This window comes from Cololabis saira, chromosome 8 (assembly GCF_033807715.1).
Source record: "Cololabis saira isolate AMF1-May2022 chromosome 8, fColSai1.1, whole genome shotgun sequence".
Classification (NCBI taxonomy): domain Eukaryota; kingdom Metazoa; phylum Chordata; class Actinopteri; order Beloniformes; family Belonidae; genus Cololabis; species Cololabis saira.
Genome location: NC_084594.1, coordinates 19,383,739 through 19,397,496, shown reverse-complemented (window position 1 = coordinate 19,397,496; position 13,758 = coordinate 19,383,739). Strand labels below are relative to the sequence as shown.

The 13,758-nt window shown below is 41.0% G+C and overlaps 1 protein-coding gene across 1 annotated transcript in view; it reads right to left on the bottom strand.

Moving 5' to 3' along the window:
• Positions 1 to 9,541: 9,541 nt before the first annotated feature.
• The window catches only part of LOC133448477 (serine/threonine-protein kinase 4-like), a 30,263-nt gene continuing 26,046 nt past the window's right edge, over positions 9,542 to 13,758 (bottom strand). The window contains exon 11 of the mRNA XM_061727039.1: positions 9,542 to 13,257. Coding sequence (XP_061583023.1) covers positions 13,099 to 13,257 — 159 coding nt within the window. The 3' untranslated portion in view covers positions 9,542 to 13,098. The remainder of the gene's footprint in view (positions 13,258 to 13,758) is intronic.

Genomic DNA, 13,758 nt, shown 5'->3' with positions numbered 1-13,758 from the left:
AATGGAAAACTGTGAATACTGTATTTGTGGATGAAAAGAAGGATGTCACATTTAGAGGAAACATCTCATCGATGTCTCTGGACTAATATTCGTATTTAGACGGTTTTTGGAGAAGATTCAGTTTGATTGCAGTTTTCCAGGTTTTCATACGTCACTCTGCAAACGTAACAAAACCCCACCGACACTTGTTTTGTTCTTCCCACAAGCAGATAATTCCTCCCAAAGTAAAATGCTCTCATTGATTGGTAGACTCTTCTATTCAGTTCTTGAGGTCAGACAAAAATACCGGGGTCTGTAAATCCCAGCGGTGCTGCCCCTTCATTCATTCTCGAACTGCCCCTAATAATTCTGCCTACAGTCTCCTCATACTCACTACGTAGCACACTGCTCTTTGGACACCAGAGGTCAGTTCTGTGTAGGGAACTATGCAGGGAACTATGAAATGATCTCAGTAGCAGAATGAGTTTGTAAAATCTCAACATCAAAGACAGTATAAAGTGAGTGGGGGGTGATTTACAGCCCAGACAGCGATGACAAGTCGATAAATCAGGTCTCTTGCAGCAGGGAAACATCTCACACAAGCACGATCGTGGGTCTGAGGGACCGGTATCAGGATACGCTCCAGTTATTTATGAGCTACGCTTCTTTTTATGGAAATTCCTCCAATATTTCAGATCTTAGTTTGCAAAAGTCCAAGTTATCTGATATCCAAGCAAATTTGAAAGTAGGACTTTCATCCATCATTAATGTTTTTGGAAGAGGTTTAATTGAACACATTTTTTTTCTTTCCATCTACGGACATCTTGTGTTGTTTGACCCCTTGGGCTCAATGTGAACATGAATGTTGGTCTTTAAAATGTCTCCTCTCAAACAGATACGCCTTGTTTCCCAGAGCAAAGAAAGTTAATGTCAAACAGCATAAAGAATAAAGTTAACACACTTGTGGAAACCAGGAGGGAATTAATCTGTGCTGCTGACATACGTCTGGAAATCCATCCATCCATCCATCCATCCATCCATCCATCCATCCATCCATCCATCCATCCATCCATCCATCCATCCATCAGCGGTCTGCCCCGAGTCTCCAGGGCTTCTCCTCAAAATGATGAACATATTTCTGTAGCTTCTGTCGCTTTCATATTGACCCCAGGTAAGAATATTTTCTATCCTGAAGAAGTGAAAGAACAAATTCAACCTCACTGCTTTGAAACTTCCAAATATCCAGCAAAGAAAGATGATAAGATGCAATCAAACTCTGCACAAAAGCTTTCTAACAATCTTAATGTCAGATAAAGACTTAAAAACATGCTGTACAAAAGCAATGAGAGGGCATTTTTCAACTTCATTTTTTCAACTAACAGAACCACGATGAAAGGAGCAGTTGTTTTAATACTCTACTGATGATGTGCTTGGTTTAAATGCATGCTAAGTTACGGCGGGCTCCTCACACATCTTCAGTCAGGTCAGTCAAGGTTCATCTACAAGGGGATGACGTCCTGCAACTGTCTGAATCATTTTCTGACCTTTCTGAATCAAAATCAACAGAAAGGCAGTAGGGGAATCTTAAACTCTATTTTATTAACGAAAAGTGTTCAAGAGTACATTATACATTATATTACATTAATATTTAAAATCAGCATTAGGAAAAACGAAGACATAAACATGCAGTTTAACTGGATAATGTGTCTGTGAAGAGTGAAAACTAGAAATGTGAACTAAAGTGATGAATTGGAACGGGAAAAGAAATGATCCAGTATTCATAGGACGGCTTCTCTGTGCTCCGAAGCGTTCCTATAAATACTGCAGCCGTGGCGATCTGCCACCGAGTTCATTTACAAGATGAGTTTGAGAAGGGTCCAACTGCTCCGTTTACTGGAAAATGCTCAGAGCCTTTCAACCTGTCATTGAACATCACCGGTGAGAGGCTGACTGTTGCTCTGAACGCCAACGACTCGGGATCCGTCTCAGAGCTTCGCTGATTTAGATTGATTCTATCCACAACCTAGTCTACGCTTTTAATCCTTCCCAGGCTCTCCTTCCTTCACTCTTAACTTGTTATACCCCGGATCCCCCGGTACAAGGGGCAAATGCCATACGAAGATAAGACCAGGCAAAGCTTAACTTTTACAATCACTGCAAGTGAAGTTTCAGTGGTTCGACACAACAAATTAACCGAAAAGAAACAAAAACACTTACATGTAAACACGGGCACAAGAGAGCAAAGTAAAGTAATGAAGTCTCCAAATTGAAGGTAGCTGCATGTGAGCAACTGAATTATCTCATTCACCTGGTTAATGACACGTAGCAGCTGGAAGGCGTGAAGCTTGGTAGAAGGTACAGTATAATTCTGTTTATGTCTCTCTCACCCCACAAAAAGAGGTGTGGTATCCACCAACGCAGACGTGTGTGCCATACTTCCAAAAGTTAATAAAATATAACCCTCAGGTGACATCGTACTCTGGCTTTATGGAGATTTGTTGAAAGCTTGAACTCAGTAGATTTTATCGTGAAGGATTAAAAACTCTTAAAAACTGCCTGCATGGTGTAATCTGATTGAAGTAAACTGATCCTGCACATGCAGACATATCAGGTACCTTTCACCCTCCGTTGACTCTCTCCACCAAACCCTTGTTCTGAGAGACGAACCGGAAGAAAACTCTGAAAGTCTCAGGAGGAATTCAATGAATTAAGATTGCTCTGCAGCTCTGCCTGTGTTCAACATAATGCACAACTCAGTAGGAAGATTTTGGAAAAAGGGATGCATAAATAGCACAGTAAAAACCCAGTCATTTTTTTTAACACTTAGGGCTAAATCCACAAAGAATAGATTGCGCCCGCAAATAGCGCTGTGAATTGCGCCGCATCTGCGCCCGCAATTTGCCCCGCTTTAAGGTCCTATTCACAAAAGATTTTGCTCTAATGATATACCAGCGCAAACACGCCCATAAAGTTTTGGAGCTGAGTGCAATTTGCACTTGTCTGAGTCGAGCGGAGCTGTTTCCAGTGTTCTCCGTATTTCAGCACACAGATTGGTCCATAATGAAAACTGCAGAAATAAAAAATAAAGCACCGTACAGTGCGCGTCGCCGCATCTTTCAGGCCCTTTTTGTGCACAAGCAAGCTTTATAGATGAGGTCCCAGATAAGGATCTGACGGTAATTCATGTTCTGTGTTTTGCTACACACACCTACAGGTCAGCTGTTAAACACACACATTCTAGATTTATATGTTTATATGGTGGAATTGTTTGTAATAAAGCAGCCCCTACTGTATGGATGAATCCTGAGCTCCGTCCTGTTATTTTTATTTTTAAATCCGAGATAAGTCCACAACCCCACTTGATCTGACTGTTTACAGTCATGTCTGACTGTAGATTTCACCTTTAATATCATTCAGTATCACACAGGCTTGAATGATATTGAAGAGAGAGAGAGAAACAGAGACAGAGTGGGAGTGAGGAGTTTGCGCGCAGTTTAATACACGCTTCTGAAACACAGTATTTGCTCCACTATTTTTGCGTGTGGCAAATAGCACTGGCCTTTGTGAATTAGGCGCTTTTTGCAATGAGGCTTATTTGCATAGAAAGGGGGCAATTTTGTGCCGAATGTATGAATATTACCTGATTTGCATGCATGCAAATGGCACCGGCGCAGACTGCCACTATTTGCTTGGCAGCGCAGTTTGTGGAGCAATTCGCCCTTTGCGGGTGCTTTGTGAAGTAGACGCTCTCTTTTTGTCTCATTTGCACCGGTTTAGCGGCTGCAAAAGCCGCGCAATCCTTTTGTGGATTTGGCCCTTAGTTTCACAAAGGTGCATAGAGTACAGTGACATCTAGTGGCATAAATTCTTAATTGCAATCAACAGATGTTTGTTTTTGGGTTCAAAAGCATTTGTTGCTCCCCTCATCATGCATATCTACCCGTAAATGTCAAAGGTATATTTTTCAGCCTCTTCATCAGGATTTTGTGACTTTCTGTGATGTCGCTGAGTGTTGGAGCGTTATCACCTGAAAGGTGGAGAGCTTTATGTCTTGCTTAGATCTCTTTTCACCACCAGCAGTGTCTGCAGCGATGCCCCTATCCACCTTTCAATCTCGGGCTCCATTTAACCCCCATGAAGTAAACTGTCATTAAAGTAACACAAAAGAACTTTTGAGATTTCCTTTTAGGCCCAGTGCCCAACTCTTGATTGGTGTTTTGCTCGGTCGACCGCTCAGTTGTTCCTCCGCTGATACTTTCCTGAGTCCATCAGTCGCCTCTGCAGTGACAGCTGTTGTTAATTGTTGTTGATGTGTGACGGTGCCGAAAATCAATACGCAGTTGTCACAAGAGGACGAGGACGGGAGTCCAAAGTTTCTGGAGACAACAGCGGTGGGCGGGGCAGACGTAAGAGCTAGACAACACTTCTTCTCAAATATCCCTTCAAATAAAACTGGACACATAAATGAAATCCTGCTTTAAAGTAATTACATATATACGTTTAATCGTGTCCTATAAAATACTTTACCATTGTACCCAAAATGTGATTTTATTAAAGCATAATCTAATGCTTTGTATTCTCCAGTTGATGTGGACCTTTATACAACAGTTCAAACGACGTCACCTTTGCTTTTATGGCAAAAAACAAACACAAACAAATAACTAGATGGACTTTTTTTTTTAAATAACTTGAAAAGATGCTGAGTTCAGGAGGCCAAAAACTTCCAAAGTGTCTGCATGGTGAAATCTGACTGAACTGCCCCTGCAAACGCCAAACCTTTGTTCTGAGAGACGATTAGGAACTTTGAAAGTCTCAGCAGGAATTAGATTAAGATTGCTCTGCAGCTCTGCTTGCGTTTCACATAATGGATGACTGAGTAGGACGACTCTCACCGCAGGTTTCCATCCTATCTAAAGAGCATTAAAGAAGAAAGAGGATGATGCCAACGCAGCTCCAAACTCTGTCTTGATGGCTGAAGCTCAGATGAATCATGATTACAACTCTGGAAAGCAACAGCCGTATGTTTAAGTCGATGTCTAAAATTAATGTATGCGTGGCAGAAGGGGCGTCCTCTTCTTTTAGAGTCAACTTGCAGTAATTCAATCTTTGAATGAGTTGTTATTCACTAACTCTTGACATTGGCATGGCTCTGTCTGTATTGATTAGTTCCTCGTCTGTTGAAAGGATTGTGATTACATTTGTTGCGTTCTTGCTCTTTTCACTGCAAGTCCAGCATTAATTGGCCTTTAAGAGTCCTTCCTGTTATGAAATAGGCTTAAATTTACATGCACTCATTGAGACACATTTCTTTTTGGGCTCTTCTTTGTCTGGGAAACAATGAATGTACAACATTCATCTTTAAAAGCTGGAGGAATGCTACACGCTTCTGCATATTTGAGTCAAATCAGCGCTATCCTCCCAGGACGACGAGTCACCGTCTTTGAACGAGGCTACCTGATCCCCTGACAAACACCATGTTCCCACCCCCATAAATAACATTTGTTCAGAGCTGTTGACATTAAAGGTCTAACCTTTTATCCTCCATATAAGCCGACAGTTATTGCGGCCAACTCCACCTTCGTCCCGTCTCTCCTTGAGAAGGATGTTTGAGGTCAGCAGTAAATTACTGTAAAGCTGGAGGGACTCTGGATGAGTGACGCCTTTGAGAAGCTTGTCAGTTAACGGTAAAGTTCATCTTTTTTTGAACAGTGTGACAGTTTGAACAGTCTTTGAGTTTGTTGGACTTACCACGCTGTTGAGCGTTCGTTCTTCAGTTGCTGCACCGAAACAGGCTCTGCAGTCCTTCATGACCACTCACGTGTAACTGGCTTTTATGAACACGAATTGGTCTGGAGTGGACTCTTCCTGACCGACCCAGAGCTGCTGCAGGGATCTTGGTTTCCCACCGGACTTGTCTGGCACATGTGCGAGTCAGAGAGCGGATCTCATATAGCCGCCCTCAGACTACATGATTTTAGGCCTGATTTGCCAGTTGCAGATCTGACTAACTGCTCTGTGGTAAACTGGCAAGCAGTGCAGAGTTGGCACTTGATCATTATGTGTGAACAACTCAAAGACCCTTTAAAGATGCTCACTGATGTGTTGCTGAGCCTTTTTTCCGATGGCTTTCAGATACAGTATGTAACAGGGCAAATATGTGGAGCTGCAGGGAAATCCCTATTCCACCTGCAGAGAGCAAAGCAGTAGACGGGGTCACTGGGAGAAAGGAAATCCTGAAGAGTGAAACTGCCAAGCTGTGAGGAGAAATGCAAACAATTTGCCACAACACAATGCAGAAACATTTATCAGCTCCAACTCACTTAAACTGTGTTTTATCTGCTCTGCTGCAAGTCAGTCCTGCAGACAGGAAGTAAACAAAAGGAAGTTCAGGACTGAAAGCTGCAGTTATGTCACCTACTGTTTGGTGGTGTCATTACAGGACGACCCAAACTACAACTACATAGGTCCGTTTTGTAGCCTGTGTGTAATTACTACATAGATCAAGGCGTAAAGATACTTTTGATCATTCCATACCATCAAAGGTTGTCTAAAGCGTCGCTTACTTGATTGAGAGGAGGTACGCAACAATGCCAGTTGTGTATGTAGATTTAAACGTTTTCTTAAATTAAACTCAAACTTCAAAATCAAACTTGACCTGAAATGACATGTGTGCAGACGTGTAGTGTGGTTTCCTCTTAGCCCGGCGGTTACAGCACCTTTCAGTCAGAGAAGGATTTCAGTTTTAGCATTGAGCCTTTAATGTTTCAATGTGATTTATATTATATTTAGTAAAATTAATTTAAAGATTGTGCCAGGTGCTTCGATCAGACAGCTTACGCGCCTGAATGATGTACAGTATGAAGATACACTTTAGAAAATTGTTCTTGCAAACAGCATATCCTTGAACACACTAGAACACACTCTGTGATGAGAGAGAGAGAGAGACACACACACACACACCAGGGGCGTCAATTGGGTATGGCAAGGTATGGCAGCCGCCACACCTTTGCTTCAAGGGTTAAATGTAAATGTTTGTTTTTTTAAATACATTTATGGAATAACTACAAATGCAAATAAGAACAACATGATCGATTTCACTAGTTATTATACACTGCAAAAATTCAAAATCTTAACAAGAATATTTGTCTTATTTCTAGTTAAAATGTCTAATTTTTAGTCTCTTTTTTAAAAAATTTCATTACATTTAAGACAAGACTCAAAAACAACCATTTTCACCTGTTTCAAGTAGATTTTCACTTAAAATAAGTAGAAAAATCTGCCAATGGAACAAGATTGTTTTTCTTGTAATAAGAAGATAAATCTTGTTCCACTGGCAGATTTTTCTACTTATTTCAAGTGAAAATGTACTTGAAACAGGTGAAAATGGTCAAATAACAAGTTATTTTTCTGGTAATGACTCTTGTTTTAAGTGTAATGAGATTTTTTGACTAAAAATGAGACATTTTAACTAGAAATAAGACAAATATTCCTGGTAAGATTTTGAGTTTTTGCAGTGAGCGAGACTGCATTTGAAAAAGTTCCAATTTTCTTGACCACACAGATTAGCTACATAGACTTCTGTGATGAGTATTTGCTGGACGTGTTGGTTGATACTCTAGTTAAGTTCTGTGACTCGTAACCTTGCCATACCTTAACTTCCACTGAATTGACGCCACTGACACACACACACACACACACACACACAGTTGAGAGAAGTACATCAGTCGCAGACACAGCGAGGGAGACACACATCAGCTTCGTTGACGGCCGATTAAAAATTCATTCAGGCTATTTTGGCAGACAGAAACAGGAAGTGGGAGTAATCCACGCATCAAAGATTTCAGTGTTTGTAATGGATCAGATGGTACAAGAAAAGCCTTTTAAAAAGTCCGCACATCCATGAGCTCAGTCGTGCTCTCCTCTGCTTGAAGCTGATGATGAATGGACCATGAAACAGAGGAAAAATAACTGAGACATGTAGAAACATATAGAAACATACTGACAAGATGTCATCTGAAAGTGTAATTGTTGGTCAGGTCAAGTTTTTCAAAACAAGAGAGGGCCCATCCGGGACTGCTGGACAATTTAAAAAGTATTTATTCTACATTTTCTATTTTTATACAAAAATATGTCAAATATGGGACAGGGATCATTTAAATTCATCAAAAGGTATCATTTTTATGAAATGTTTTGTGTAACTGTTAAATGAGCTAACACAAAATTTATTTTGAAATGGTGTATTATAAACTCAGATTATATTCAAATTTCCTAACCATTTCATTTCAGTTAAAGCGAGTTTTTATATCAACCTTCCACAACTTTTCATCAAATTAATCATAATTAAACTTTTAAAATGCTCATGATTAAATATTTTATGTGGAGAAAATAATTTTGGGATTATTTTCAATAAAAAAAGAATATAGTAGTAGGGTTGAAATCAGATAACAGGCTTGTAAAAAGTAACAGGATTAATGGATAAATTACTTTTGACTCTAAAACAGAAATATCACTTTTATTTTTCCATAAACCTGAAACCGGTCCAACAGATCAAGAATAAGCAATGCTAATGATAAACAAACTATACCACAAACTAAATGTGATATTCAATGTTTATAACATAAAAATAAAAGTCACCATCCTCTTAAACGATTATGTCCCAAACCTCTCCTGTGGCAGAAATCAGACATTGATTTTATTCATGTTGCACTTTATTTATCACTTAAAAGATTTTCTCTTAGAGGCTCATCCATCCATCCATCTACACACACATGCTGGCTAAGAAACTCCCTGGACCTCCCAACCAAGAGGTTTCAACACGGTTAGACGCCAGTCATAAGTACACAAATACTATCTTCTAAATGTACTGATGATTAAACAAATTGCTTTAAAAATTGCACTTTAATTCAACATTTCATTAACTGCTGAAGGAAATAACATGTTTTCAAATGGTGTTTTAGAACTGGACGTTTTAAATATCCTTTTCACACCACCCGCCTCCGCCCAAACTATGATGTTGTTATTCTGTCTTGGGAACATTCACACAAATACAGTTTAGCATCTATCGTCTGGATTATTTTTAAGAAAATTCCCTAAAACCTCTAAGTTTTACATCATATAATTAAACCCTTTTAGGAAATGAAAAGTTGATACACCACTCTGCTTAATGAAAGGCATTTACCTTTGTTTTGAAGTATTTAAAGTCTTGTGTTTCCATCTTTGCTGTTTTCTACGCTTCATCTCCATTTGAACATTTCTCTGCCTCTGCGTCTGTTTGATTGCAGCCGCTGCTGTTGGTCGAAGCTTCATTCAACACTGATACTTTTAAAATACTGTCAATAATGCAGTAAGAGAACAAACCCAATAACCCTCACAGTGGATGTTCTGTGCTTTTACCAGAATAAAAATGATCAAAACAGAAACTTGACCTTTACCATGGAGCTTTTCTTCGTACCACCACTCTCACTTTTTATTTTCAAAAAGAGGAAAATATTTCCGGTAGAACAACCGAAGTGTTGGACCGAAACCGATGTAAGAACAGGAACTGAAGACCACTGACAGGAGCTGCAGGATTCCTATATTCTTTATTGAGGAAACAAAACAAATGAAATACACAAAGCAAACACGTAAACAAATGCAGGCACGCTTGACTCGTGTGTAAGGCAGATCTGCACATGCTCACAGGAAGATTTCGCACATAGAAGAGGCCGACACATGAAGCAACAGCTGAGTTGAGTGAAAACGTGCTGCGGTTCCTTGTTCACCCGACGCTTCCTGTGAATTACTTTCCTCCTCCATTATCATAGTTTATTTGTTCACCTTTGCAAGTATCACAGTTTCCTATACGAACACCGATAACTGTCCGTTTACCGTGCTTACCAACTTCTAAGACAAGCTCAGATACAGCGGTGAAGTTTAAAAAAAAACAACCCAGAAAACAAAGATGAAAGACTGAAAAAACAAAAACAAACACCCAATGAAGAACAGCGGTCGAATTTACCACTGAGGTAATTATTTAAATAGTGATTAATCCCAATTCAACATCTGCTTCACGCACCGTGAATAATCACAGAAGAATTAAACTGTCATTACATTTTTACTTAAGAATATTTTAGTACAAAATCTAAGTAGCCTGCTATTTTAAGTAAATCTGTAGCATTTCCACGTCTGACCATTAGGGGGCAGAGTTGAGTCTTCACTCATTAACAATAATAACAGTGACTCGTCAGCACAGCAGATCCAACTGCCCCCGTGTGGCCAGAGCTGGTACTGCAGCACAGAGTGGTTTGAGTTATGTATAAAACAGTCATGAGTGGATCTAAAACCATGGAAGACATTTAATAACCAAACGTTTACGAAAGAGTGGCTCATCGTGCTTTACGTGGTTTGACGTCAGAAAGTTCCGGCTCCGATCTCCAGTGGTCTCGACTTCATTTGATGCACGTTTAATCCAAAAACAGCAGAGTAACGACTGGCAGCACCAATCATGCATCTTTTTTTTAAATAACAATAAGGCTACATTACTTTTAATATTGGTCCCTTTTTTTTGTGCAGCATCACTTAAGCAAAGTAATCAGTTTTTACGGTTTGATCACAAAAAAAAAAAAACCTGCACACAGAAAGGCAGTGCATGAAGACTACGCATGTTAGAGGAAGATAATCCCTTTAGCTCTGCTGTAACAAAGATTTGTGCTCATTACGTTACATAAAAACAGGTAGAAGCTATCTTCTTCCTCCATTCTGACTTATTAATAAACAGCTCAATAGTTTCAGTCAGTAATCAACTGGACGCTCGTGCACGAACACACACCAGCAGCCGGGTGTTGCTCATATATACAGACGCGACTATCTCTAGTAGTTTCTCTTCACTGCTGTAACTATTTTACACCCCTGAGGAGTTTCGTGTCCTGAGAAGCTGGTTTCTTTTTAAACTCCTATCATCTTATTTGTTTTGTGCTGGATGAAGGAAAAGTGTACAAGCTGCTCGGGGGGGACGTTAGAAGTAAAGTTGGATTGGAGCCGAGCTAATTTTTCTCCCGTTTCAAGAGACAGAGCTCACAAGGTGCCTTTGGACCTTTTCATGGTTCCCGTTAGACCCCCTCCTTCTTTGTGCAGGAACTGCAGCTGATTGTAGTTCCTTTAGCTGCTTTAATAAAAGCTTTTTTTATTTTTTGTTTTGCTTATACGAGGTGCTTTTCTAACTTGAGGGCATCTTCCTGTTCTCGGTCCAGGTGGATGTAACATTTCTGGGGTTGGTCCAGATGATGCCGGGCATCGCTGGAAAGATCTTGTAAACATCGGTAAAAAGTACCGTTCTAATCGACGACCTGGAGCAGAAAGATGACGAAGCCGCCTGTGGACAACACATGCGGTGGAGGAATTACGACGCAACGCTGGCCGGTTTACCAGCCGGTTTACATCCCCTCTGCATCCCCGTCTGCAGCCCCCCCCGTAACCCTCAGACTGTTCAGTCTGAATGTACTAGTGGAGTTTGCTGTGCTGGGTAATAAAAATACATCCAAGCAATAAACTGCAACCCTTACATTCAAATTAAAACACATTGAAGGGCACTAGTGGTTGAACAAAAGGCAAAAGTTATTTAAATCAATTACAAACATTTTGGTGAATTCAACAATCAGGAGGTCGTCATTCCAAACAAACTCCATGAATATGAGGCATCCAAATCCACATCTGCGTTTTAAGGCCATCAGCTCCAAAACTTGTTCCCCTGCGACCTTCAGGTCAGAGATCAAGATCTCCAAAAGTAACTAAGGACATCCGAGGAGGTGGGAAGACCCCACCAACGTTTACTTTACCTCCACCTCTCCCCAGCATGTGTAAGTAGTACGATAAGATGTTCAAAAGGCTTTCATAACAACAACAAACAACAACAATGATGCAAATGTTAATCAGAAAATTCAAAAGAACACAAAGGAAAAAAACTGTTGAAAAATAGACTAAAAATGCCCTTTAGCTTCTGCTATAAACTTTCTAAATACTGACTCTTCTAAATTAAATGTTGGGGGGTAATCAAAGCAGTTTGTGTGTTTCTTAATTACAGATCATGTCATCACCGCCCCAGATTTCTCTGAACACCCACCGGGTGGGAACCTCCGTTCAGCCAGCGGCTGAAACAAATGCAATTCAGAGAAAAAAAACATCTACTTAAACAACAATCTATTGATCGGATTGGGGCTGTTTTAATAATGTAATTAGTTCTGACGGGAGTTCAGACTCACTTAAACTCAGTATTGAGTGGTAACCCCTACAAGCTGCCCTGGAAAATCAAACATCCCCTTGTCTGAGTGTTGAGGTAAACTCTAAAATAAACTGACCTGACGTATTTCTGCTGTCAGTGTTGCCCGCGGTTGCTTCTTCACTGGAAACATTTGACCAAGTCTGGTCTAGTTAGTCTAGAGATGTTTTTAAAAAGGGCTTCCCCATCTACGCTAACACCTTTATGAGTGATAAACAGCTGCGCCTTCAGCGCTGGGACTCAACCATCACATCACGTTACAGATCTGTAATCTGCATCCTGTTTTGTTTTTTTTTTTTTACAGTTTTTAGCCTTTCGTTGAATTTCACAGTCTGGGGGGGAAACGCTGAAACATTTAGCAGCAGCCAGAAAAGACAAGTACCAAAGCATCAGCAGGTAGGACCATATTGTACCAGACGACTGAAAAACGAACGAACAAACAAAGACGGTCACGTTTCTTTTTGCTCCGACAGAGATGCGACTGCGACGAGCTTAAAACAAGCGGTGAGGAACGTGCAGATCAGATATTAAAAACTAAACTCTCTCAACTGTCAAGTCTTAAATTATTAGAACCAGAAACGTAAATGAGCATCTATCGAGCGCCGATCATCTCACCATGGACATCAAGTAAAAGAATAAATCTGTCTCTGGCTCTTTGGGTTTTCTTCTCGTCTCAAAGCTCCACAAACTAAGCAGTTCAAATCCAAAATGAGAACGGTCTCACGCTCGCGACAGCTTTCCAAACATTTCAACTGCATCGTCTGCTGGTCAGGAAACTCCAGGACATTCTGTGAGGCGCTCCTCCAAACCGCATGAGCTCAAACATCCCGTCGCTGCCGTGCTGCAGGAACCTCCGTTGACCGCCCTCAGAAGTTCTGCTGCAGCCGCTTCTTGGCGTCGATGGCGTCGATGATGGGCTGCCGCTTCGCCTGGTAGCGCTGACGGATCTCTTCGATCTCCTGCTCCATCTGAGGGTCCAGAGAGGCGAGCTTCACCCGCAGCTCCTCCACCGACCACGAGTTCACCTGCGTGAGGACGAGAGGAGACGGTTGGTAGGATTCAGATGGCAACAGAGCTGCTTCCTGGTCCTCCAACAACTAAGTCAGATGACGGTATTGAAGTCACGGAAAAGACGTCACCACGTTCAGAAGGGTTAAAATGCTGCTCTGCAAACAACCGGAACAACCTCTAGGAGGTTGCTGGAACTACTAGAATCACGTTAAGAACTGAGCAACACGTTAAAAACCCACATGTGGTTGATTAAAAGAAAGAAAGAAAGAAAAAAAAGGTAGGAAACTGTACTAAAGAGAGAAATGTCAGAGTGTGAAGGGATTCACCCATGAACCACCTGCTGTGGAGGCCTGAGGGGGGAGTATTATGGTCTGGGCTTAAAGGAGTATGAGGCTCCTTTTAAGAAATGAGACTCTCTAGCGCCACCCTTCACCACGACGGCCGTCGGGAGTACTGCAGCCAACAGTGAAGCCGGCACAGGAGAACGGGGAGAACGCGCATGCAGCGTCATGTGA